Source organism: Leptosomus discolor, chromosome 15 (genome assembly GCF_034619465.1).
Source record: "Leptosomus discolor isolate bLepDis1 chromosome 15, bLepDis1.hap2, whole genome shotgun sequence".
NCBI classification, from domain to species: domain Eukaryota; kingdom Metazoa; phylum Chordata; class Aves; order Leptosomiformes; family Leptosomidae; genus Leptosomus; species Leptosomus discolor.
Genome location: NC_141405.1, coordinates 1,612,569 through 1,634,182, shown reverse-complemented (window position 1 = coordinate 1,634,182; position 21,614 = coordinate 1,612,569). Strand labels below are relative to the sequence as shown.

At 38.9% G+C, this 21,614-nt stretch overlaps 1 protein-coding gene across 1 annotated transcript in view; it reads left to right on the top strand.

The window, feature by feature from the left end:
* The window catches only part of SMURF2 (SMAD specific E3 ubiquitin protein ligase 2), a 63,629-nt gene that overhangs the window by 25,002 nt on the left and 17,013 nt on the right, over positions 1-21,614 (top strand). The window contains exons 2-8 of the mRNA XM_086473824.1: positions 3,738-3,776; positions 5,381-5,489; positions 12,027-12,056; positions 13,799-13,932; positions 15,129-15,194; positions 19,020-19,104; positions 20,401-20,484. Coding sequence (XP_086329950.1) covers positions 3,738-3,776; positions 5,381-5,489; positions 12,027-12,056; positions 13,799-13,932; positions 15,129-15,194; positions 19,020-19,104; positions 20,401-20,484 — 547 coding nt within the window. The remainder of the gene's footprint in view (positions 1-3,737; positions 3,777-5,380; positions 5,490-12,026; positions 12,057-13,798; positions 13,933-15,128; positions 15,195-19,019; positions 19,105-20,400; positions 20,485-21,614) is intronic.

The following is a 21,614-nucleotide window of genomic DNA, read 5'->3' as shown; positions in this document are numbered from 1 at the left end:
CCCAGGAAGTCTGTAATAAATACAAAACATAGTTATCCACTGACTCACTGATGCTTTGTAATAAATACTTGATCTACAGATGTGCACTAGAAGCCATTAAGTCTTTTGATGATGCATTTATGGTACAGTGCTCCCTGCCCGCCCCGCCCCCCCCTTTTTTTCCCCCCAGACCAATGTCAATATATACAGGCATTGGTTTGTATTATCGTTTCCAAAAACCTTCAGTGCGAGTTTAAACAGCTTAACTTTTTTCTGTTTAAAGATAATTTTAATAAAAAATGTTTTTAAAAAAGCATGTACAAATAACAATTAACCTTCTTCAGTGCCCTTGTGCCTCTAGAGGATCTATTAATGGTGGAACTGGGTAGGTCTGATGTAGAAGGATGTGGGTTTGGGTCCAGAACCATCAGTGTTTTAACTTGGCTTCGTCACGGGAAAATAAATCTTGCGATGGTTCTTTCTGGTTTTTGAATCTTTAGCTCAAATTTGACGTAGGATAGAGGCCTCAAAGATAATGAAGTCCCATGAGTTTTATGAGAATCATTGCCTGGATAAAGAGGAGACCCTAGCAGTGACCTGAAATGAGAGGAAAAAGCTGCAGTGAGAGGTCCCGTGATGCTAGACCACTGGGGAGTCTGCGTAGGAGAGCATCTGTCTGAAAGCCCCACCGGTGGGAAAAGCCTCAGCTATAGCTTTCAGTCAACCATAAACCATAAATCCATAGGAAACCAAACTTCCTTAGTTTTTATTCTCAAGGAACTATTAATCAGTTCGTTATCAGAATATTCAGAATAGGTTTTGATACAGTGTTGAAACTGGTGGAAGAGTGGAGCATAAACTCTGGTACTTTTCCCACCGGTGGGAAAAGTTTTGTCCAAAAAAAAGCCCTGAGGTAGATTAGAGCTCTGTGTGCAGAAGATTGTTTCACTTAGAATCGAGCTGATGCTCCTGGGACCTGGGCTTTTTCACTTAGAAATACCTGGCAGAGAGGGTGTTGTTAGTGGAAGATTTCTCAGCATCTCTCATGTTTTGTTAATCTGGCAAAGCCAGAGTGGGTTGACATCTGACTTTCCCTAAATGTGGTTACTAGTGAGGGAAATCTTGAGCCAAAAATATTAGTTTGTTCACTCATGGCTAATTGTTGGGGAAACAGTTACTAGTCTGTATTTGTGCGTGTGCCTAATCTTATAAAAACGAGACTTTGGTTAAATTTCACTGGCAGGCTTGCTTAATATTTTGAAAAGAAGTGTTTATAATTAGTTAACCTTGCAATTTCTCTCTCAAAAGATTGGACACACCTCTTATTTTGGACATTATACAATTTCGGGAACATACTGTATGGTTCACTGTGCTATAGATGAATTTTGACTTAACTATTGATTTGAAGCATTCAGCTTCACTTGACACTTCGGATTTCTTCTCATGGGTGAAACTGTGTAAATAATTCTATCTTTGAGATATTTAAAAAAGTGGCCGTGTATATAAGCATCTATTTTACTTGAAGTTTTTCACCACTAGACGAAAGGTGGCTGGTGAGCAGTGAGCTATTTCAGTTCTTGGGCAAGTGGTGTCTGTTGAGAACTCGGGCTGAGGATATTCTTGGGGTAGTAAAATCTTAAGGAACTGCAGAAGCATTTTTCTAAGTTTATCTTATTCTCTGTTTCTTTAAATGTCTTTTAAGTTGTTATCAATTGTCTGGATAGAGTAGACTTTAAATTGCTGGGCACACGGAGGTCTTTAGTAACTGTAGATTTTTATTACGCCATCCTAAGGACTTTCTTTGAATGTTTTGTGGAGCGGATGGTGATGTGACAGCCTCTTTCCTATGAATGCTTGAACTCCAGGTATCAGAAATACCTAAGATGTTTGAGACTCTACTAGTATTTTACCACTGTTGACTGTTTACAGTGGAATTTCTGGGTGAAAATCCCTTAAATAGAGCTCTGCTTTAAGATGGCCATTATGTCTTTGAATGGAGAGAAAATATTTTACCTTTATAATCTTTTTTTTTAAAAAAAAAAAAAAACAAAAAACAAAAAAAAACCACAAAACCAATCAACTGATAACACCTGTTACTAGGCAGTTTTTTTCAGTTTAACAGTATTGTTATTAGAACACAGTTGCATCAAACTAATATGCTGAAACTTTCCTGGGAGCTTATATATACCTTCTCTGGTATATGTCAATGTGTAGGGGGTTGTTTTGTGACTACCTGTAGTCATTAATAGGTGTCCCCTTCTGTTTTATGGGGGACCGGACCTCGTTAGACATGAGCATAGTTTTAGCTAAGTTTTAGTGTGTGAATTCCCGTGGAAAACAGTTTCACTAAAACCAACATCTTTATGAACATAGAAATTGGGAAAACATTAATTCCATTGAATTAGAATAATACAGAACTTTGTGCTAGCATGCAGAACTCGTCAGGTGGTGTTTTTGCCCTGACCATGGAAGTCTCCATGAGAGTGCTTATGGACTCTCTCCTCTTACGTTTATTTGGGTAGATACTGTAAAAGAAATTGGAGAATCGGTAGCCCTGCAGATCAGTTTGTGGATATTTGGAGGGGGGGGGGGCGGAAGCATGATCAGTTTTGTCTGGGTTTAGGTGGTGTCTGTGGGATGTGATTATTGGATGCACTCTTCTGCCTTTGCATTTCCTGGTAGTAATAAACATTGGCGATCTCATAGGAAAAATATCCAAAGGAATCGTATACTGAGGAGCCTTCTCAGTATGAGAGCAGCATTGGTTCCAACCAAATACCTCTTCCCCCTGCTCCTCTTTTTTTTTTTTTTTTTTTTTTGTATTAGCTGTGGGAATTCATGCTTTCACTCAGTACTCAAGAATCCTGTGTTATCAGTAAATATTTTAATGTTTCACGGGGGAATCTAATATTTCCTGCGTACTAAACCTGTGATAATAGATAAGCATATATAGTTGAACGGTGGTGCATTTTGTGACAAGTCTTCTGTGTGTACCTTGGCATCTTTATACGAAAGTTGTCCCCTTTGACCTTTTTTAAAATTTTTAAAAATTTATTTATACTCATGTGATTGGTTTCTCTGTGGTATTTTTAGTTGACAAATGCAAACGTTCCTCCCTTTTAATTTAAACAAAAAAAAGTGTGAAACAATTACCAGCTTCTACAAATAAAATGTATCCTTGGAGCCATCAAAACTCTGGCATTACAAGTTAGTCTACTCCACCCAAATGTTTTTCAGGTAAAAACTTTGAGTTAATTACCACACAGGATAACAGAAAAACCTAGACTGCCTAACGCACTGGTTTTTATGGTCGAGGAAGCCTTTGCTGGTCTGTAGAACTTAACGCAAGACCCTGCTTGTGTAACACTACTAATTTTACTGGCAAAATTGTTTGTGCCACTGTATGGTGAGCTAGTTAGGAACAGTCCGGTTCCCTCGCCAGGTAAACACAAAGCTGGCAAAACCATTGAGAGAAAAAAAAAAAAATTGCATGTGAAACTATTGCCTGAGGAAACCACTATCATATCACTTCCACTGTAATCTACCTAAAGGTAAATTGCCAAAAGATGACACTCCTGGCTCAGCTTTCAGGAGTTATTTTACATGACAATATAAATGATGTAGGAGCACAATTCGTTTATGTTCATTCATTTTATTTTGAGCGGGGTTTTCAGAATGCTGGACAGGTAAAGTAGCTTTTGGTTTTTTGTAAATTTGGGAATCGGTGACTTAATTTTGTATTTCTGTTTTTCTTACAGTACTGTGTGCAAAAAACTTGGTGAAAAAGGACTTTTTCCGTAAGTAGCTGTTAGTTTTATACGTTTATAGATGGGATAAATATTGTGCAGGTTCTGTTTGTCAGTGTTTGTGCATGATCATTATATTAAGTTATTTGCATTAAGGGGGCTGGGGGCTTTGATGTTTTCACACCGTTGTATTTCTGGGCTTCTAATTTTTAATTAGGTGACACTTGTCAGAGCTTCATAATAATAATTAAAACACTGACACACTCTCTCTGTTTTTGATGGGAGTGGGAAACAAACTTACTCTCTTGGGCAAATTACATCTTTTTCAATTGGTGCCATATATTTATTAAAATGTTTTTCATAGAAGAACTTTGTCCAGCAGACAGATGTAAATCTTAATTATTAATAATCATGTCATAATACTTACATACTCTAAAATTATATTTTAATTAATTTTAATAATGTTTTGAAAGAAACGCTGAGAGGTGGATGAAGGCGGCAGAAAGGAATGTTATTGGCTGCGTAGGCATGCACACACAGATCACCTGCCTGCCACCTCCCAGATGGGAGAAGGAAGAATTTGAAAGATCAGACCTGAACTTTGAGCAGACCTTGAACAGGCGTGATGCAGAATTATGTTGTAATTTGTGATACTTACAAAGCTTGCTTTATATCTAGGTTTTCCAGGTGCTTAACAGTTTAATAATGCCTGAAAAACCCCCTCAAGGTTTGAAATCTGTGATGCGCTTCTCTACTGAAGCACAAGTCTCGCAAGGTCCTGTTCCTTCCCTTCCCCACACGCTTTGTCTTTATCCCCACGTGCTTTGTCTTGAGCCACTCTGCTGCTTGACTGGCTCCATCGTGAGTCACCTGAGGAAGCAGAACTGGTACAAAGCTTATGCTACAGAAAATGTGAATAATGTTTCATCGCCTTAGTTCCTTCAGCTGACTCACTGGGCACTCAGATGAGGGGAGGAATTAGTATGAAGGGACAAAGAGGTAGGACCGCGTGACTTGGGGCCATTAGTGGTGGGACCATCCCCGGCAGTTAATACCTTGGTTAGAATAGCAGTTGCAGCAGGGCTAATTGTAGGGTGCTTTGGTCCTGCTTCTTTCCCATCCTCAACTGTCTAGTTTGGCGCCATCTTTGCACTGATTTTTCTTTAGTGTTTCCAAGGTACTAAGCTGCCAGAAAATGAAGTTGAAAGGTAGCAGAAAACAAAGTGGGCCTCAAAAGCAGGAATAACCTGTTATAGGTGATTTCCTGTGATACCAATAACAACCTAAGTCATGATTGTAATTAATCCTAAAATTAGGAAGAGTGTAAATCTGTTTTCTCTGAATGTAAATCTATTTTCTCTGCCTTTTGCTGAATTCTCTCTATACTGAGAATTTACTCATTCTTGAATTGGAAAGATTAAAGTGTTCAGATTTTTTTTTCCCCAATGTGCTTCACTTACACAACTTTTTCTTGATCTATATCAGTGAAATAAATTGCTAGTTTAGCCATTTGCTGTGCGTAATATGTCATGTTATTCCCGTTCATTAAATATGGCTCTCATTTATTAATAAAAGACAACTTCAATTGTGCTATGATACAGGACTTTAAAGCATCCTGATCCATTTGCGACATTTTTTTCTTTTCCTCCTCTTAGGACTTCCTGATCCATTTGCTAAGGTTGTGGTGGACGGATCTGGCCAATGCCATTCTACAGATACTGTGAAGAATACACTTGATCCAAAATGGAATCAGCATTATGACCTGTAGGTGGTAACAGTGATAACCAAAGGTTTGAAGTGAAATCCTCTAAAGTACACAGATGTTGTCAGGTGTTCGTAATAGTGTCCTATTTACAGCTTGGAAAAATATCCCAGAGTTTATTAGCTTGAGTGAAAAGTCAATGTGTCAAAATACCACTTTCTCATTTCCCTCAGACTCTAAAGACTACACTTGGTGTTCTAGTGATGATGTCTGCAGCTTTCTTTACATGTACTATAGCATTATTTTATTGTAATATTTTCATGTTAACCGTTTTGTAAAATGAAGCAAATAATTGACAATACTTCCCTCAAACTGCTATTTTTGTCGCAGTATTACAGTGTCTTTTCTTCTGTGTGCCTCTTGTTCGGCTTTTTCTCCTTTATGTCATTTTCTGTCTCAAATGTTCTTCTCACTATAAATTGTTATGTTGTTATCATCACTTGAGCATCTTTCAGTGCTTTTGAGCAGTATAATCGGTATGGCACGTGTATGTCATGTTTTTCCTCTGTCTTTCTAAAGCATAGAATATTCTGTACAATATAAGTTATTAAAGCTTTTTATTTTCTATGTTTGTGCATGCTTTATTTTCCGTCTTTTATCCTTTTATTCTTTTTCCTTGGGGATGAGGAAGAGAAGTGAACAGTTTTGCCTCATTGTATTCTCCTCTCTAAGACATTGTTCTGATCTCTAACTTTTTTTCCTATGGCTGCATTCCCTATCTATATTATTAGAAATTGTTTGAGCATATTTGTTAGCTTTGGCCATCACCAAACCTAGAACAAATCAAGTATTAGTACACAGAGAATTTCTTGTCCCCCTTTTTCCCAGTGAAGAAAAGCAGCTTGATAGGTTGTTCAGCAGAATGTGCAAGGCCTGGTTTAAAGTGATGTCTTGACCTACTCTTTATTTGAATATCCAAGACTGAATATGTGAAGTCATTGTTCATAATGTTTTAGTGCAGTATACAAAACGCTTTCATTACTGCTTGAAATAATCGTTGGCTGTTTAGTGAAATAATAGCACTTTCTCTGAAGAAAGCTATAGCATTATAATTTTGTTATTCAGACTCAGTCCGAGCTTAGGATTCTGCATGTGAGACTAATTCATAGTCATTAGAAAAATGGATATAAACCAAGTCTAAGTTCATGTAGAAGAAATGGCTTATTTTCATATTAAAAGAACTCCAAGTTAATTTGATTTTTCTATATTATTAAACCTGTCAAAGTCTTGATTCATACAGAATGCAGGTTTCAGAGCTCTGCCCTTCCGCATCCTCTCCAAGACTGACCATCCAGTTGTGAAGATGTAGCTAGAACATTTTTTTCTTTCCAACAGCAGTTAATACTCCGTGCAGTGTCCTAACGGTGAAATCTGAGAGTAGATTGCACTAATACTGCAGCTTGCTGCCACCAAAAATGGAAGGCCCCCTTTCTCTCTTGTTTCAACCCCTTTCCCAATTTACTGTGTGTGTTTATGCTGCTTCTCTTGCACTGGCTCCGTCTGGCTTCTGGGTAAACGGATCCAATTCACTTAACCCACAGGAAGGCAGCTGGATAGGGGAAAAAATGCGTGTAATTCTTTGCTGATTAAATGGGTTGCGTTGGGTCAGTAACGGTGTGCCTGCAGCAGCGTGTTCGCTTGCGTCAGGAGGGAGCTTTTGTAGGGGTCATTCCCACTGGCCGTGGTTTGGCTTCCTTCATGAAGCGGTCTTGGAGTACACGAACCTGATTTCATTGGGTGAAGCTGGACCACAAGGTGCATCCCCTGAGAACCACCGATGCGCTCTTGCCGCAGGAATGAAATGCGAGCACGGACTTCTCTTGTTGTTTAGTTAGGTGAGCCCTTTACAGGGCTAAAAGGAGAGTAAGGTGGAAAGGAGAGCGCTGCCAACATGACTGGAGTGTAAAGCCTTCCTATAACCTTTGTACAGCTGGGGAAAGGATATTTTTGAAGAAGGAATGGTGGCCCGTCATTTGGCAGTTACCTGCTACCAAATCCTGTGTTGAAAACGTCAGAGGTTCCCTGCATCTCCCCCAGTATCTGCCAGTTGTGTCTTGGTGTTTGAAGTGCTGTGGTGGCAGCGCAAGTAAGCAGTTGAGAGGAATGGGTGGTGAGGGATGGTAAGTGATGCATGGGCTGATGACTTGGAGACTGGGTTCCCTTCTGGAGAAGAGAAGGAGCAGAAGACATGGGAAAAGAGAGATGATGTTAATATGCAATGAGAGTAATGAAAAAACAAACAAACAAACAAAAACCAAACAGTAAAATCTTGAGAAAAAATTCCTTTCTGGTTATAACTTTCAAGGAAGGATGAAGAGAAGGTATTTTTATGTTGTTTTCTAGAACAAGTCATGCTTGTATCTGGATATACTGTAGTTCCCTTAGCTTTGAAGAAAGACTGTGATTGCAGCCCACATCGTATTACGAAAAGCAGAGAGAGAAATGGGGTTTCTGGGAGAATATTTTGCTTGGGCAGATTTGGGGCATCTCTTGTTGGATTGTCCTAAGGAACTTAGACCTGCGTGAAATGCCTATTCTTTTTTGGTGCATGCGTTTTCAGTTTTGTGAGGTGTGGGTTTTTTTCTTTTTTTGGGAAGATGATCCCTAAAAAACCCTTAGGTTTTATTTAGCTAAGATGCTGTTTTCAAGATAAATTACTTGTCCTGTAGGGAATACTACTTTGCTTGATTCTGGCAGTTGAATTCCCTGATGATAGAAGTAAATACAGCATTTCTAATCCAAAGTAAAATTTAGCATTATGTTTGGCCTTGTAATTTGAAAATAATCCTCTCCCTCTCAAATTTCTTCATAATCATTTAACCCCTTTTATTATCTTGCCTGTTGTTCCTTACTCTATGGAAATTTATTTCCATTTATAAACATCAGTCACCTAGTCTTCAGTTCCTATTTAAAACAGCAGTAAAAGATTGTGTCTCTGATACAACTACTCACTACTTGGCTTTTATCTTAAGGTAGCTTTTTACTGTAGTGTACCTGGTGTCAGGTCTCAGCTTTTCATCTGCACCAGATATTAAGATAATTCACTTTTGAGGGGAAAAAAAAAAAAAGAAAAATAATAGGAATAGTGACCATCCTGCTGCTGAGTGCCTGATGGCAGACCTTATCGATTACAGGACTTAAATCTTTCTTCTCACCCTTTGAAAATAATACGGTTTTTTGAACTTCCTAGTGTTTACCTTAACAACACACCCCTGCATGGGAACGCCAGTCTCTGCCTTGTGACGCTTCCACTGTTCCAGGAAATGCTTTGCACACCAAGCGTAACAGATGGAGTCGCGGTGGCAGCTTGCCTGCTCCTGCCACCGCGCGCTGTAGGAAATCAACCGGAGGAAGGTGCACTTATATAGAACTTGAAAAAGAAAAATCCTGCTTTTTTTTCCTGCCATGAAGATTTCTGTTGGTTTTTAAATAATGGTGATAAGCTTATGTGCAGTAAAACTGTCTCTTGGCTATGTTGGGTTGATTGAAGCATCCCCAGCCTGGAATTTGTATAACACGTTAGCACTGCTGCTAATTAACAGTCTCATGTATCATGTGATGGCATATGCAAATGATACAGTAAGATGGATCTGTTGTGATGTGTTTATGCAATAATGTCTGAATTAAGTTGCTAGTTCCAAGGGAATTTTGTGGCTTACTGAACTGATTCAGCATAATAGATATTCTGTTGTATAAGATTTTTTTTTTTAAAGACATCTGCAGTGTTATAAAGAACAAAAAGGATTTTGCTTTTGCCTTACATGGTTCTTAATTCAGATCTTAGCGTGAAAGGAAGCATCTGAATTAGTTGCTGAGATTCTTCAGTCTAGATGGGTGTGTGTAAGGGAAGGGGGAAATCTGGGAGGCTTTCCAGAAAGAAATTGCCAAATAGTTGCTGTCTGGATGCAGTTTAATGTCAGTAAAATACCATGCTTGCCCTGGATGTGTTCCCCTTCCTTATTTTCAGTCTGGTTAGTGTTTTGCTTATTGTTCTGGTCTTTCCTCAAAGCTTTGAATAACCAGACTTAACACATTTACAGACCTTCTTGCATTCAAAGCATTTGAACACTACCTAAACCAGCAGTTTAAAATATCCCCTTTTTCTCTTCCTTACCCTTTCTTTTGTTCTATGATAGCTTAGATCTCCTCTACAGCCTTCCCCCACTCACCTGTGCCCTCTAGCCTGCTGTAGCCCTCCCCAGCAGCCTCTGCCCTTAAGGCATAGCAAGTCAAGATATTTGTTCAGTGATCTCCACCAAAACCTCGTCCTGGTCCCATCTTTACTCTGTGTCCTTCAAGTATGCACCCCTACACTGTAGCATGGATTTGTTGCTCTCCTGCTTTGTTATGCTTGTCAAATGTAACCTCGCCCAAGTTCTGCAGCTCCTCCTCTTCCCAAAATCTCCTCACTGAGTGTTCTAGTGCTGTTTGGTGCCTTCACATTCTCAAGCCTCGGTGCTGCCCTGGCAGAATCGTCTTTCTCCCCCAACCGTCCAGTTCTACTTTGCCTAGTTATTGCTAATGATCCTGGTTTTGTTCTCAGGCAGAGCAGGCAACAGCCCTGCTTAGTGCTGGTTTAGACGATCCCATCCTAGGTTAGACTCCTAAAGAGCCATCGTACAGCTCCTTGCAAGAGCTCTGCCTTCTTGACCTGGTTGTTTAGACCGGTTTGAAGCTGATGCCCTTTGTATTGGGGGTGAAAGCATTTCTGAGTTGTGTTTGGGCCCGTGTCAGCAGATCTGACCATTCCAGCTCAACACATCAGTCGTGCAAGTCTTTTTGCTGAACTTCTTAGGTGGGTCTGTTAGGAACATCTGGAGTAGAAGCCCACTTTGCTTGCTGTTTACTTGATGCAGCTCCTTTTACAGTGTCATGTAGGCTCAGCTCAACATTGGGCTGAGTAGCAGTGAGGAGGAGAAAGGAGCAGCCGGTCGGTGCCACATGTCTGTGCTGTGTTCCTGTCTGAGCCACAGCTTCTGGCTGGTTCTCTTCTGACCATCCCGGAGACTCAAACACCCTTCAGTTGCTACCAGAGATGAGAGCAATGTCAGCGTGAAGGAAGAGAGAAGAGAAAAATTGGGATGGTATTTTACATTACGTCCCTTTGTGCTCTCTTCTCCCCCAATTTGGAAACGGCTGACATCTCAAAGCGTAACACTACCGTTGTATTAGAAAAATTTCAGAAATGGGAAAACGGAGAAACAAACTAAGTAATTCATCCAGGTTTTAAAAAGAGTCTGTGTGACAGCATGTATTAGAAATAGGGAATTCCTGGCTTCCAAGCCTGAGTTCATACCTCTTGATGTTGCATTTTTCTCTCTTTCTGGAGGGAGTACATCTGGCTCGTGATCAGGAAGAGGTGTGTTTTTTCAGGAATAATGTTGTGGGGTTTTTTTTCCACTTTCTTCATTCTGCTTTTCTCTACCAAGCTGAACTCTTCAGGGAAAGTGTATATAGTGCCATGGGGATGAAAAGTCAGTTGATGCCAAACCTTCCTGAGTGGTGTATTGGCTCAGAAGGAAATACCACCTTGGCAAAGATAATTTTATTTAGACAAAGTAACAATTGTCCCTGTGTTTTAAAATCTGATTAAAGTATTTTAGAGGTTTCCAGTATTGCATATACTTGATTTCTGTTTCAAAGTGGACATGCTAAGAGTAGGCATTTTTCTTCAAATTTCCAAACATGCAATTTCTATCCAGAGTCGTAATTTTACGGATTCAGGAAATATGGGAGTTAACAAAATGTATATGGAAATTTAATTTCCAGGTTTCTGCTTCATTGATACTAATCCTGTTATCTCTATTGCAGTACTGAAGCTGTGAAATAGATGTTGTTGATAGGGTAGAGTGTTTTAAAAAAGAAAAAAAGAAAAAAAAAAAAGGCGCTCCAAGAACTTTAGTTGTGAGGAAGAGAAGGATCCAACAAAATGAGGCTTTTGTGGTTTTTTGTTTCTGTTTTGGTTTTGGTTTTTTCTTTTTTTTTTTAAACTTATTCGGTTTATATTTTGGAACATTCTTTTTTAATAACAAATAAAATTCCTAGCTCAGGCTTTTATGTTGGAACTTTATTGCCAGATGATGTAAAACAAATGTAACTTATGAATTGGAAATGTCAACTTGTTCTACCATCACTCTCTGAATGCAACCATGTATTTTCATGCCTGAAATTATGCAGAAATATAGATGAAACAATTTGCTATAAAGCCAACTAGCAGTTACCGAGCTATTTCTTTTCTTCCTTTGGAAAAAAAAGGCATTTTTATTTGGAAAATGCAGCTTGTCTTGCTTATTTCCTTTAAATGTGTGAATCAGCCAGATTTTCTGGTGCAAAATTCAGAGTAGGTTATAGTGGTAATATGGAAGTCCTCACCTGTTTGCTGTTGATGGCTAAGTGTCTGCATCTCAGCCATGAGAACCTCACCCTGAAATGTTACAGTAATTCTTGGAAATTGTGTTGTATATTCAGCTGTCTACATATTATTCAAACTGTTCTGTTATGAAATTGTGTTTAACCATATACCTTTGACTTTTTTAAAGCAACAAGGAAAACTGGAAAATTCAAGACAGGTCATGATAAGTCTTTATTTTTAAGTGCACCTAACTTGTTCTCATAAGAATTTATTTTAAGTACATGAAACATTGTAGACTGCAACTGTGCACGTGAATACCCATCTTCATCTCTCGTTTCTTTATGCAAAATTGGCATTGTCAAGGTTGTAAGGCCAAAAATCTGACCTATGTTATGCAATCAGTTTGCTATTCAAAAAATCTTGGGGCTTTTTTGTGTGTGAAGTTTGTGTTTTGCTTATTTTATTTTTATGTTTTTGGTTTTAAATGTGCACTGGTTATTTTAAACCAGGCTCATGGGTAGGTGCCTACAGTTAGGCTTTTCTGTCTTCTACTTCTTGGGTCAGTCCCTGTCTGCAGGTGGGAAAAAGAAGAGTTGTCAAAGTGTGCTTTTTGGAAAAGGAAAAATGGGAGCAGTGCTAATTGAGATCTTACCTGATCACAGCTGCAATTCTAAGACATGACAGTTAGTTCAATTGTTTGGTTTGCCAACCTTGACAGTATCATTTCTGTCTTTAGGAAAATATTAAGATGTTTTAAAGCAAATAAAGTCTCAGTCAATGGGAGAGATGTATTCAGACATTGGTTGAGTTTGTGTGATCAGTTTTCCTTCAAAATCAAACAAAAAAGCAGTTGGAACTAAACTGCAGAAGGCCAGAATTTGTGGTCTGGGAAAGGAGAACTATAAGCAGTTCTTGGGATGTAAGCCATAGTTACAAAATCTTTTTTCTCAACTTAAAATAACTATAGGAATTCAGTATTGGCAATACTTGATTTATCTTAGGTGTTTTGAAATTGTCCTCTGAAAGTTTTGAAAACAAAAACTAGCTCACAGAGTAATTGCTTCTGAAGGACAGAGCTTCAAACAAAATAGCAAAAATAAAATAGCCTACAGTGTCCAGGTTTCCCCAAGTCGGTGAAAGGCAGACCTAGGTTTTGCAAAGCATTTTTGTGGTAATGCTGCAAGGATGCAGTCCATGTGTGAGCAGGGGGCAGGAGGGGAACGTGGCCCTTCTCCACCGAGATGCTGTATGAACTTTGCCTTGGGTCACATTCATAGTATCTAATGTATGTTATCCACAGGGCCTTTCTGAAGCTTTCTTCATAGTAAATTAGCTTTCCAGAGATTTGTTAACTGCAGATGTGTAACAAAATTTGCCTTATATTTTCCCTGAACACTCAAAAGAGCTCTAAGCGAGGGTGACTTGCATTGCCAGTGGTTGGAAGAGTGGCGTGAAAAGCAGTGGCAGGCGAAGTGCTGCAAAAGGATGCTGAACTGATAGTTTCTGTCCCAGCATTTGAAATGCTCTGCCTGCTAGTGCTGCTCACAAACACGTGCTGCCACGAGCATTGCCATTCTCTTTGGTTAGGCTGAGCATAGGCATGAATCTAAGCATGTTTGTAGCTGCTTGAAGAGAAGTGGTCACCAGGCCAGCCCACAGCCTGTTCATGTTACTGTTTTAAACAGGTTTCGGTAGACTTGGGATTCACATGAATGCCTTCTTCCAGAATCAGGATTTTTAGATTAGTTTGTATTCAAGTAAACTCCATCATAAGACATGCTTTCATTAAAGTGTAATGTGTACATCTTATCTGAAGATGACTTACTCTCTTGCCAATACAGTGTGCTTAAATTTTTAATGTAATTGTTGATAATATTTTTTTCCCCAAGGTGATTTCTGGAGCATCTTCAGAGTATTCAGTGAGTGCCATTCACAGTACTGTTTTTCCACGTTTTTCAGATATATTGGGAAGTCAGATTCAATAACAATCAGTGTGTGGAATCACAAGAAAATTCATAAAAAGCAGGGAGCTGGTTTTCTGGGTTGTGTGAGACTTCTTTCAAACGCAATCAACCGCCTTAAAGACACTGGTTGTAAGTAAGCTAAAGACTAGAATTTCTTCTCTTTTAGACCAAACTTTTACGCACAGACTTTTGAAAGAGTGACAGTTAATTGGGTTTTTGTTGGATTTATAAAGCTTGTATATTCCAGTTATTTTGGTAGTTTCTAACAGTATTTTGTGGCTGAGGACAGCATGAGTAGGTTAGAGAATGTAACTTACCTTTGGCTTTTCAACCCCTTTGCCCCATTACCATAGGCAATGGTAACTTCAGTGCTGCAGTCTGGTTGTGGATTGTCGAGACTGAACTTGCTGGAATTCCAAAGGAAGACAAATTCTAATTACCTTCAAATGATCTTTTTATTACCTTCAAAAATGCAAGTCTTGAGGGGTGAACAAAAGGGTAAATCTGTCTTGAAGCCAAATTTGTAGTTTAAAAATTAATGGGCCTTCAAAATAAATTAGTGATTTTTGTTGTAAGATGTTAAGTGCTTTATAACACTTTGAGCACTTTGTATTTACTTTTTTGAAAGTTAATTAACATGTAAGATGCTGTTTTCTCATTATCCTAATGGGTGCCATTTACTTCTGAAAAAAATGTAGCGCACTGTTTGTGATGGAAAAGTAGTGCTTGGCTATACAGATAATTTCAAAAAAGGAAAAAGTGACATGCTGGTAGAGAAGCCTTGTGATTTTACCTTCAATCATACATTCCTTGGCGATAAAGGCATAACTGAAGTTCTCATTTTAAAGTATTTGTCACTAGATTAGTGCTTCAGTGCGTTGCACTCTGCTCAGTTTTATGAAGGTCTGCCTCTGTGGTGCGGAACACGTGGATTGACACTGCAGGTTGGCTCTGGGCTGTGCTAATGAGTGATGAACTGGAAGTGCGTTATGGCAACGGCTGGCCTTCACAAGGGAAGACAGTTCAAAATACTTCTTACAGTCGCTTTATACATCCAGTCTAGGATAATGTCATTTCCTATTCATTTAAAAGAGCTTTGTGAAGTAGGAAAAATGGTAAAGCATAAGTACTCTAGTCTTGTTTTGTGATTTAAAATTATGAAAAATGAAGTCTTGGCTGAAGACTTTAAATTTTGCTTCCCTTGCCCCATCTCATGAATGCAAGTATCTTAAACTAGGCTGAATTTCGTTCTGGTAGTACTTTGATGAGCCTTTCAAAAGCAGCAAAATATTGTATGACTTACGTTTTGTGTCCTTGTTTCGTAGATCAGAGATTGGATCTGTGCAAGCTTGGGCCAAATGACAATGATACTGTTAGAGGACAGATAGTAGGTAAGTAATGGGTTTTGTCTTTTAATTCTCTTGGAGCTTAATAGTAGCTATAGAAATACCCTTCCTAGATGTGACTTTTCTGTACTGAATTTTTTTTTCCAAATTCATTGGCTAGTGTCAGAGCCATTTGGACCTCAAGCTAGAAGTCTGTATGTAGAGAATTAAAAACAACACAAAACACCCAAACCACCCTAAAAAAACCTCAAAACAACCCTACCCTGACAAATGTTATTATAAGTGTTGTGATAGATAAGACCATAGATAACATGAGATTTATTTAGAAAGCTTTTAATTTCACTGTAAAGATCAGTGACAGTTTCAGCCTGAACTCCCTGTGAAAAACTGACTGCAAATTTCTTGGCCACTTCTTGGTACTGAGAGTTCTAGCAAAGCTGTGCTTCCTGTAGATTTTGCAAAAGGGTAAAACACCTTGCTGTAACAGGAGTCAATTGGTGTCTGGGATAACTTGCTCGATCCATTTTGTGTTTTCACGGATTATTAACAAGTCTGTCACCAATCTCAGTAGCTGTGCTTTGTTATTCTGCTAACTCAAACCTTACGTAACTTAAGAACTAAAATGAAGCTGGCAAATTGAAAAACAAGTATCCACAAACAACTTCGTAAACACTTTCTTTTTGGTGCGTTCTAAGTTGTTTCAGAAGGCAGCATTTCTAGTAGGTCACTTGAAGGTAAAAAAAAAAAAAAAATGTTGGTCAGGATAAGGGGGTCTTATTTTTGTGGCAAGGTGTTAATGTTTGGACATGGGGGAAAGAAAAGTCAATGTGTATACTTGGTTTTATGTTCAGTTCCTAGTTCAAATAATATCCAAGCAGCATTCTTGTTTTGTCAGCCAGGGAAAGATGTTGAAATACCAGTCAGCAAATAAGGGCTTCAGTGCATTCGTTCGCCTTCCTCAAAGTGCTCCGTTGAATAATAACCTGTGACTTTACCTCTTTGTGTTGCTTTATCCATCTGTCTAGCATCTGATCTGTAAGTGTTTGGACAGTATTAAGATAAGAGTGAGGTGGCACAGGAGAGTCAAATGGTGGTAGAAACGTGGAATTGTAAGTGCATTGCAAACACGTCAGACCATTCTTGAATACTAAATTTTCCATGTGAGCTTGCACAGAAGAGTAGAGGATAAACCAGCCATTTTTCTAGGATGCGTTACCTTGTCAGTTTGGTTTGCTTTTTGGTTTTGCTCTGGTATACTGGTCCCCTGATCATCCGTGCTGTATACATGCGATTTTGTTCGTAGGGTTCCTTTTAAGAGGAAACTGAGCTCGGCTAACAGAAGAGCTTGTTCAGGGTCTGCTCTAAGCAGCAGCGATCTACTCTGCCTGCAGCAGTCCTTCAGATGTGACACTAGCAGGGACTGTACCCACACACCGTGACATGCTGCCCTCCAGAGTATGCAACGTGCATCCTTGTCGTCATGACTTGACAATGCTAGCATTAATTACACAAGCAAAAAAAACCTAAACCACCCCAAAGCAGAAAGGTCTCAAGGCTGTTGGGATGCCAGATGGGAAGCCTGGGGCGAGTGCCATGCAGTGTGGACATGGCAAATACGCTTCAGAGGTAACTAGTTGTCAAAGATAACTAGTCAGCAGTGTGGGCATAAACTAGACTGACCAGTTGGCTTAACCTGATGTGATGATGAAAAGTAGTGTAGCCAAAGCAGCATTAGCTCTTTTGGCATGCTGCTGGGGCTGTCCCTAATTAGCAGGAGCTGCTGGATCATGCACTGAACCTAGAAAAAACACAGCTTGTCAGGTTACAGCGGAGACTGAGAACAAATGTGTATGTTCTGCTTCCCACTGTTATCATCAGAAAGGTCAGGTTTCCTCAGTTATGGCTGTGTTTTAATTTAATACATCCTTGGTAAGATTCCAGAGACTCCTGTCTTTTTTTTATTTAGATTGTCATTATTGATCTCCATATATTTTAATCTTTCTTCACTAATGTAGTTTTGTTGAATGAATGAGTGAGCCTGGGTAAAACGAGATAATTCTGCTCAGTAGTTACGTGGTGGAGAAATCTTGATTAAAAGTAAGATGGTAGAATAAATTGTAAAGATACTCTCAGTCCTTCTAATGATAAACTGGCTTAAATTAAGAGGCTATGCAAGATTGGAAAACAATATTAAAATGTAATTGATACCTTCAGCAGATGATCAACTTACAAATCAAGTGCACAGTGGGTGTAGCTTTATAATTTGGGACAGGGAGCAAGGGGATCTTTATCTTAAATACCTGGGGTTATCTTCAAAGGGGGGAAGAAAAGGGGACGCTTGCGAGTGGTGGATGCAAAGGGCACCTGAACTGTGTCTTAATCTTGCAGCTCTCTTCTGTGCCACCATTTTATTTCTGATGTGGCGGTGCAGAAAAAATGAGTCCTTACTCATTACAAAATGAAGCCGTGCACAAATTTTGGTCCTCACATAGGCAAAGAGGAGGTAATTGCCTTTGTTTAGTTTCATTTTTGTCTGTGTGTATTGCTTGCCAAATCTTGCCTACATGCAACAATGTGAACTTGTAATGTGTGGGTTTGTTCAGAATAAATACATCATCTAAGATTCTGTTTTAGTTGAAATTAAATTTAAGGTGTCTTTTGCTCTAAGTTGCTTTGTAACATGAGGAATTAATTAGGAATAAAGAAAGCAGGTACTGCAGGGCTCCCTGGGTTGGTCTGTGGAAGGCCCAAACTCCTAAGCTTCGAAACATGTTGTCAAAAATTTGGACTGTCTGGCAAAAACTGCCAGTACTATTACATCTTTTTTAAACTTTGTGATCTTGACAAAAGTTTGGTTGTGTCTAGGTTAAGGTCTGCAGGTTTATTTCACTGCATACATAAATAGGACTTGAAGGCAGTTGTCCAGAGGTACAGTAGTGCCACCTCAAGAAACGTGCACCACAGCACATACTTAGCTTTGTAAGCAATTGTTTTATTGTTAAAGGGCAAAATGAAACATAAAAACAAAACAAAACAAAAAACCACCAACAACTCCACAGGAGCACAAGTGTCATAAATTATCAGATTGGACACTTGCAAATGATGATATTGGGAACAAAAGCTGCCTAAAAAAAAAAGTTGTTTTCATAATTGTAGTACAAAAGCTTCAGGCATAAATACCCGTTACAGTATTACAATGAAACATGTAAAAATAAATAATTTTAAAAAGTAAAACAGCTTTGCTGAGGGCAGTAGGGGCTTTTCAGGGTGCTGAGCACTGCTTTGTGTGAGTTGCATTTCACTTCTTACCACTGGTGTTTGAAAGTAGCCAATAAACCAAATGCGTAGTGCTTCTAGCAGTTGAATTCTGCCTGGTTTTGTGTGTGTCTGCGTGCGTGTGTTGAATCCCATGGGCACACAAAATACATAAGGAGGAGTCAAAAACATATGGGAATTTCTTATTTTAGCCCTTTCTATTAGCAGTTCTCCCGTTAGCAGCCCAAGTGTGGCACTAGCACTGTCTGGCTTGCTGTCCCAGCTCTGCCTGCGGTTAGCCACCCTGCTGCCGCCAGACGAGTGCCACAGTCCGTCTCATACGGAGAAAAGTTAATGATAGCTTCGGAATTAACTTCTTTTTCTGCCTCAACTTGCATTCATACTCTTTAAGCTAACTTTTTTGAAGTAAGACCTAGAGAATTACATGACTGAAAGCATACACTGTTTCTGTGTAACTCTGATTTGTGGGAAGGAGGAAAATACCCAGAACATGGCTCAGCTTAGTCCTCCAGGTTGTACCCTTTCTCTTTCACATATAACTGTAATTTGCTTTCCGATGTCATATCTTTGATAATTCTTTTATTATTTTAATAGTAAGTCTTCAGTCCAGAGACCGAATAGGCACAGGAGGACAAGTGGTGGATTGCAGTCGGTTATTTGATAACGATTTGCCAGATGGGTAAGCTGACATCACCGTGATGTAAATACAAATACTGCTCATACAACAAATTCTTGCAGTAATGAGAAGTCAGTGTACAAATTGGTTAATTTATGTTTATTCTCGCACTCTTCACAGTTTTGAGTTTAGGAGCAGGAGATAAGCCAGCTAGGATACACAGAATAGTTTGACCCTTGTCTTGTCTCCTCTTAGAAAATGGGAGGTGGCATATATGAGTAAATACATTAAAAAATATACTTGTCTAAGAAAGCATATGTCTTTCAAATTATAGGACTAATAAACTAATATAATGTTGAATCACAGACAGAAAACTGACTTCACCCATATAGTAGTTCTGTAACACGGTAGTGAATAAGTGAGCCTGGCGGCTTTCTGCAGTGCTGTGCAGAGGAATACAGTACTGCAAATGGATCACTACTTCTTCCGTGTAAATCGTAGTGAAGAAAACATGATTGGAGAAGGTAATGGAGCTTGAGTTCTTGCTGTATTTACCTGCCAAAGGCTGGCTTTAGGATTTTGATTTTTCCCTGTAAGAGTTAATGACATCATTAATACCTAAAACAGTTTTGCGAATACAGAAAAATTCCCTGGTTTAGGTTCTGGTGCTGTCATCAAGTTTTTTAGAGCAAACACAGACCTTCTGAATGTGATTCTTGGCAGGTAAAGACAGGAGAAACTGATATTTCAGATGATTAATTTTGAAACGTAAATTATCATGTAAGTCCTAAACAGCATTCTTTTGTTAATTTGGAGTCCGGAGAAGTCAAAAACATTTTTGAAAATGCTTTTAAATTTTCACTTCAAAACGTTCCTTGTATAAATGTCACTTACTTAATTGTGCAACTGCGAAGCTAGTTGTGTAGTCCCCTATATTTTGGAGTGCAAAAGTAATAATAAAGTCATGTTGTTTGATGGTGACTTTTTAATGGAAGCAAGTAGTGTGTGAAGATACTGTGAAAGCACTTACTAGGATCAGTGGTCAAAAGAAGTTAAATGCATTATTAAGCATGATGTTTTCAAGAAGTTTCTGCATATGGCTATTTGGATTTAATTAGAATTCAAATAGTTATTGAACATGAAGGTGTGATATTGTTAATGATATGCCTGGTTCCAAGGGAAGAATATGTAAAATCAATTCTGAGTTGAACTCTCAGTGGTTTCCTGTTACCTTGTTCAGCTAACATGATTCATAATAGTGTAAGTCTTCCTGAGCTGGCATTTATGTTGGAAGCATTTTGTGCCCTGGTTTCCTGGAAATACCACTCATTGCCTTATCTCTCAACGTCTGAATTCCAGGTGGGAGGAGCGGAGAACTGCTTCTGGAAGAATCCAGTATTTAAATCATATTACACGAACAACTCAGTGGGAGCGACCAACACGGTAAGAAATTATTTAGGAGACTGTGCATACGAGGAAGTTGCTTGCTGACCAGGAGCCCTGAGCACGAGTGATTCTAAGTGGCTCTAACAGGGGTATGCGGCTTTCCTCCGCATCACTCTGCAAAGGCTGTGTGCTTTTTCTTCTCTAACATCCTACTCTTTTGGTCTGCCTAGTATTTTAAGTCAGAAGAATCATTCTGACTAGATTTTTTTCCTCCCCTAATACTAGCATCTTTGTTTTCTTGTAGAGCTGCTGTGGTAGAACACTATAAATACAGACGTTACAATGTGTAGACATCATAATGGTGAAGAAAAGAGATCATGAATAGCTGACATTGTCTATGTACATGCTATGACCATGTAATCCAGAACGTTTAAAGCTGAATGTCAAAGAGCATGTTTTGACCTCATTACGATCACCTTTTTTAATAACCATAGACGTATGTTGCAAAGCTGTTCCTCAAACCAGTTTTGCTGTTACCTGAATCGTAGACAGTGTCATTGCATGTTTTTCATGCTCTTCTGCAGACCATCTGTGCCTGCGGACTGTCTCCGTCCTCAAAAAATTTATTCCAGTCTCTGTATGGATATATTTGACTTAAAATAATCTGTACTGTTAACGCTGCCGGCTCTGGTATATATTTGCAGTTTTCAAGTAAGTGAAGGTACTGAACAGCTTTTTAATTTACCTATCTGTATTTTTCCTGGTATGTTAAAATACCTATTCTAAGCTCTAGACACGTTTACAGTAGAAAAACAAATGCAAAATATATAATTTTTTTCCGGGATTTCCTGCATCCTTATCAATCCCCCTTTAACCCATTTTAAATCCTTTTGAAAACAGCATTGAGACACAAACCCACGTAATTCAGTGTTTCCTCTTGCAGTCAAGCTCTCAACAGCAACTGTGTTTTATCTTGCTTAGCCCTTTTTCACCAAAAAATTCACTCCTTAAAAATTAGAAGGAACAACAAGGCCTGATCACTTCCTCAGCCATATGAAGGCAAGGTGAGAAACTTTGGGCTGCATGCTGCTCATTTAAGGAGAAAAAAAATAAAAAAATAAAAAAGTCTTACACTCGGCACTCTGCTCGTTTAAGGTGAGAAGTGCCTATGTGAGCATTTGGTACAA